Raw genomic sequence first — 6000 nt, 5'->3', positions numbered from 1 at the left:
TCCTTTTAAAATCAAGAAAAAGTTCAGATAAGGTTGTTGTTATATTTACAGAGGGTCTTAGTGATGCTACTGGAATAGCACAACTTGAAAGTATTGTCAAACTGATGCAATTGGATGGCATTGAAATTGCAGTTATTGCCATTGGTCAAGATACCACTGCTTTAAAATGGATGGTTAAAAGAGAAGAAAATTTTATGCATACAATTTCTGTCAATAATTTGTATTTCTATATACATGATGTTCTTATGTTGAGTATGCCTGTTACAGGTAAGATTTTTTTTATTGTTCTTATCAAGACATAAATGCATTTTCTTCAGCATAAACATTTGCGCACTTTTTGGCAGCAGGTCAGATTCTAAAGTTTTTTGAGTCCTGAAAATGTTGTGTCTATCTAAAAGTAATGATAATACTAACATAAAAACTTTTTTATTCAAATAAAAACATTTAATGAAGTCTGAGTCTACCATATTTTACTTTAGATTCTAAAAGTTTTGAATCAGTGCTTATAATTTAAGACTAATAAAATTACTAAACCTTACTTTATCCTAACAAGAATCTTTGTTGCACACTCAAAATTTATAATCTAGCTATGTGCCCGGTATCTATCTTACCTGTTGCACAACTATATTATTTCTAGAACACATATATTACCTGTGGTGTGCTTTTATTATTCAAGATGCACATGTCTTGTCTGTGATATGCATATTTTTTATCATCATTGTCTTTTTACAAAAAAATATTTATTTTAATGACAAATATCTTCTAATATTATTTACTCTGATATAAAGTTGTTCATAAACTTATAGAGCGTGTCAGCTTTTGTAAGCCATCATTGTTCTTCAATTTTGGAAATTCATCTAGAGGTGTTGTTTATGATGAGTCTTCTAGCCTCCAAAATGATGGAAGTGTTTTTGGTAGTGTATTCATAAATGAGAATTCACAATGTGGGCGAGGTGCTGAATTTTCTGATGGTTTTATAAAAGTTGATGGCAAAAAATTCCAAGGTATATTATTTCTCTGAAAAGAAATATTTTTACTTGAAACCAGAAATAGAAATGTTGAATATAAGTTTTTTCTTTCGATAGGTAAACCTAAGTTTGGTGTTACTTTTGCAACTTGGGTTTATTTGGAGGATATTATTGAACCCACTCATCAACTTTTTGTTACAATTGATCCAGGATGGAAAAACCCTCGATACAAATCAGTTTATGATTTTGGAATTGCTGCTGAAGGAGCGATACACTTTTCACATAGAAATATTTTTGGTAGGCGAACTACACCAGTAATAAAAGCAAAAGTCTGGACACATGTTGCGGCAACTTATGACTTAAAATCTAATGAGGTGCATATATTTGTCAATGGCATAGAAATTCAAAGTTTCACACGAGTTGACAGTAGAACTGGTAATGAGCTTAGTCAAGATTGGTCAGAAGATACTTCAATTGGAAGATTTGTTTATGCACCAGGTTATGTTCGTATGATACGTGGAAAATTAGATGAATACTACATATTTCCTTGTGCACTCACTCCTTCAAGAATTAAAAAACTTGCAGAGAAACCTTGTACCGAGAGTAAGTGTTCATTATTTTTAAATATTTAAGCAATACTTTTATGCAATATTTCAAAACATTTTTTTACAGACTGAGTGAAACAAACTTTTGTGTCAATTTAACACAATATAAATTTGCTCTTAAACGTTTTATAAACCATCAAATTTTATTAAATAATAATTATTTTAGTAGTAATTTAAATAGTTTTTTATTACTACTTATTTATATTTATATATTTAGTTATACTTTTTAAAATTAGAGATCTTAAGTAAAATGAGATGTAACAAAAAAGAGCCAAAATTTGTCTTTTCTTAAATTCCTTATTTTGGGAAACTTCAAACACAATAGATAAGGAGGTGTTTTATAAACATTAGGTCTAACTTTAAAATCAAAGTTGTATTAGGTGCAACTTTGTGATATGTTTTTTTGTTTTTGTTTTTTTAATGTAATTTTTTGGTTGATTTTGTTTTGGTTTGCTTTGTGGTTATATCCTTTATTACAAAATTTTTAATGCTAAACAAATATAAATAATAAAAACTATAGTGTAGTAAGTTTATTTTTAAGAACCAACCGCATGTACTTCCCTGAAATGCAGGTTTTATTCTGAATGTCATTTAAATGAAAATGGTAAAGCTGCATGTGTGTGTCCAAATAGCTGCTACTCTGCTCAACAGAATTTAGTTTGTGGAAACGATGGACAAACCTATCAAAATAGTTGTTGGTTAAAATATCATGCATGTCTTAAAAGAAAACTTGTAGCTATATCTTATAGTGGACCATGTGGTAAACTATTACTTATTATGATGAAATTAATTTTTTTCAATAGAATAGTGAAACATTGAAACAATAGTTATTCAATAGTTGTAGATTATTTGAATTAAAACATTTTGGAAAAACTTAAATTATTAAAATTAATTATTTATTGATATTTTTATTAAAAAAAAACTTTTAATTTTAATTAATTAAAATAATTTATGCAGATTATGATATATTTTATGGCGGTCAGTCATATCAAGTTATTCAGACCCCCAACTTTTATTTCAATGCTTCTTTGGATTTGTTTTTTCAACCAATTAATGACAATGGATTGCTATATTATGTTTCCAATACAGCAGTTGATACACAATATGATTTTATGACAGTATATTTGATGGAAGGTTATGTACATTTTAGGTAAAAAAAAATAATTTATAATGAGTTTAATAATGTGAGTTTTAAAAATTTTTTCTGCATTTCATATTCATCTTAGTTATATTTATTATTATATATTATTATACTTTTTTTTGCCTTTATTATTATGTCTGTTACATTATTATTTATTGTCCATCTCATCAATTATTATATTTCTTCATTCAATAATTACTGCTTACTTTATTTTTTTTCTACTCAATAAAGTGAAAATAATTTCAAATTAATTGATAATTTTAGTAACATATTTATGCTTTAAATATCATATTTTAAAATTACCCCATTGGCTGTTTTATAAGGTTTAAAAGTGGTCCAAATGTTGTGCACATTCGTTCTTTGAAGCAAGTTCTTCAAAATAATTGGAATCTTGTTTCTATTTCAATGTATGATGGAAATGGAAAACTTATTTTGAATGGAGAAATGTCTGGATTAACAAATATTGAAGGAAATCATAAATTTAAAGTTGATAGCCAAAGTTATTTGGGAGGTTTAGACTCAAAAGCTAGATTAAGGTTTATTTTAAACTGTTTACATAATAAATTTGTTTACATTTTTTATATCTTGTTTGTTTACATTTCAATGATATTTATATATATATATATATTTTTTTTTTTTTAGCGATATTACCAGTGCTGGATTTTCGTCAATTGAATCAGCTACTTATGGTTTTCAAGGAACCATCAAAAGATTTTCACTAAACAATGATCAAATCAATCTTAATTTTCCTGGACCACATGTTTTGCGTCAGTTTAATATCATTTCTTCATATGGAATCGATCCTTGTAGAGAACAACCTTGTTTATATGGTGCCACGTGTATTCCTACTAGTGCTCGTTCTTATAAATGTCGGTGTTCATTGGGATTTCAAGGAGATAACTGTCAAATTAGAGGCAAGTAAAAAAAACTTTTCAGCGTAACAAGCAATTTTAAAATTTTATTTAAGATTAGTGACATTTTTGTTACAAGCTTGAAACTACAAACATAAGCAAATACAACTTGATGAATAGTTAAATACTCATTTTTGTTTACTGAAAAATATAGATATTGTAAGCCATTTGAAATTGCAATTACTTGTCTTTATTCATGATAATTTTAAATTTTTGTTGGACTAAACCTTTTTTAGATAAATATAAAAGAAAATAGAATGGTGAAATTTGTTTGGGTCAGTCTATGTTTGTAGAATAGCCTCACCTATTCCTTTTCTAATATTCAATTATTAATGCAAACTGCATCTACATACAAACTGGATCTACAGTCTGTGTTAGATAGAATCTGCAGTAATTGAGATTTCATACTTGTGAAGTTCACTAAACTGTATTTATGAAATACCAGATGTTCGAAAAAACTTTTATAAGATTTTTTTTATCACAATAGTCCTAATATTTAAAGCTTCTCGTTCATTAATGTGAGAAATCAGTAACGGATTATCATTCATTACTGACATCTCATAGAAATTATATATACAATCTCTTACAAATAATCATTCACTATAGCTTCTCATGGAAACCATATGTATAATCCATTGTAAAGTAAGCATCTCGTTATTGTGCTTGCCTAATCCTGACTTTAAATTCTCTAAAAATCTCTTATTTGTTCTTTTCTGAAATACCTTTGTCATAATTAGTTTGATGTTTGTCATAATTTTGATTTTTCTTAGAAGGCTCTCTTCCTCTTAGACGAAGCTTCACATTGGATTGTAAATGTTGTTGGGCCTGTTCTAGCTTCCAACTTTGAGCCTATGTCCCATTGTTAAAAGTTCTCATTGTTATAAGGTCCTCTGTCCCATTGTTATAAAAAAACTCTAATTTGTCTAGTTTTTTGTTTTTTTTCTTGAACATAATTGCTTTGGAATTCTTTCCTGTCATCTCATTTTCCTGACTTATACAGGTTTTTGAGGCTTGTATCAAAGACTTTCTTTAACTTTCTTTTTTACTTTTTGTTAACTCTCTACTTAAATAGTGGTTGCTTCCTTTATTGGAAGTAAATTCAATCAAAAAATAAAATGTATGTGTATGGTTTGTGTAGTTGTGTTTTAAACAGTTATTATTTTTTATATTAACCCTTTTTAAAATTTGTTGAAAAACATGGTTAAAAGATGTGGTTAATTTTGTATTGCGGTTATTACTAAACAATTTTTATTATGCTAAAAAAACAAATTTAACTTTTTTAGTTCACATTTTGCCTCAATCACCTGCTTATTTTAATGGAATATCTTCTTTCTTGACTTATCGACAATTGATTGATGGAAAGCATCGACATGAAATAAGTATAGAATTTAAAACTGAACATTCTGATGGTTTGCTTATGTATGCACAAGGGCCTGTTGGCATGCGTGATTACTTTGTTCTAGCATTGAAAAACAATAAGGTTTTATGTAGGTGAGTGTACCCATATTTATTTTATTTATTTTTACTGCTGTTCACATTTACATAATATTTTTTCTTGTAATGTACTTGTTAGACTACCAAGCCTGTGTTTTTTTTTTTTTTTTTCATAGCAAACGTTTTCCTAGTTTGCGACATTGAAAATCCATGTCGCAATGTCGAATAAGTTTGATGGAGTAATAATTTGCATTTCGTTGATATTGAACATTTTTTCTAGTTCATTGTAAAAACAGCTAACTTTTGACTCAACAACTCTTACAAAGAATTTTATATAACGTTTTAAAACTCTTAAACTATACTTTTTCAGGTGACTTAGTTACACAGTTACTTAGTTACACAGTTACTTAGTTACACAATTTGTGAGTACTTTTATTTTTCTCAGCAAGCTGGAAAATTGATTTACAGCCTTTGAGGACCAAACTTTCTGACATGTTCAGAAAATTTGCTACAAGCTCTTTTTCTTGAGAAAATGAGAATGTTGTTTGGTATCCAAAATTAAAAAACATTTAGAAAGTTATTATAAATCGCAAACATGATTTTTATTTAAAATTCCTTTTTACTATCAGTTTATCAGGTGAAATTATCTTTCTAGCAGCCCCTAGGGAAAACGTCTATATTCCTGCAGTTTCTCACATTTCAGATTATATCCTTAAAATTAAGAAAAAAGGCAAAAATCATAAATTGACATGCCTATAAAAAGAAGCAGTTTTAACTTTAAAAGTTATTTTAAATTTGATTGTCTTGCTACGACAATCAAATTTAAAATAACTTTCGGTTGTATAGTTTCAATACTCAAGTAAATAAAAGCTCACTCTGCCAAAATTACCCGTCTTTTCCCCGTTTTATGTGAGAAGTTTTTTTTAATATATATAATAAAT

The 6000-nt window shown here is 27.7% G+C and overlaps 1 protein-coding gene across 2 annotated transcripts in view; it reads left to right on the top strand.

The window, feature by feature from the left end:
* LOC100208216 (uncharacterized) overlaps positions 1–6000 on the top strand; it is a 137312-nt gene that overhangs the window by 128900 nt on the left and 2412 nt on the right. For both annotated transcript variants that reach the window (XM_065799082.1, XM_065799081.1), the window contains exons 82-89: positions 1–267; positions 807–1004; positions 1086–1571; positions 2115–2333; positions 2531–2723; positions 3038–3250; positions 3357–3628; positions 4909–5116. The exon at positions 1–267 is cut by the window's left edge and continues 282 nt beyond it. In XM_065799082.1, the coding sequence (XP_065655154.1) occupies positions 1–267; positions 807–1004; positions 1086–1571; positions 2115–2333; positions 2531–2723; positions 3038–3250; positions 3357–3628; positions 4909–5116 (2056 nt within the window). The remainder of the gene's footprint in view (positions 268–806; positions 1005–1085; positions 1572–2114; positions 2334–2530; positions 2724–3037; positions 3251–3356; positions 3629–4908; positions 5117–6000) is intronic.

The sequence above is a fragment of the Hydra vulgaris genome, chromosome 06, assembly GCF_038396675.1.
Source record: "Hydra vulgaris chromosome 06, alternate assembly HydraT2T_AEP".
Classification (NCBI taxonomy): domain Eukaryota; kingdom Metazoa; phylum Cnidaria; class Hydrozoa; order Anthoathecata; family Hydridae; genus Hydra; species Hydra vulgaris.
This window is presented reverse-complemented; position numbering and strand designations above follow the sequence as displayed.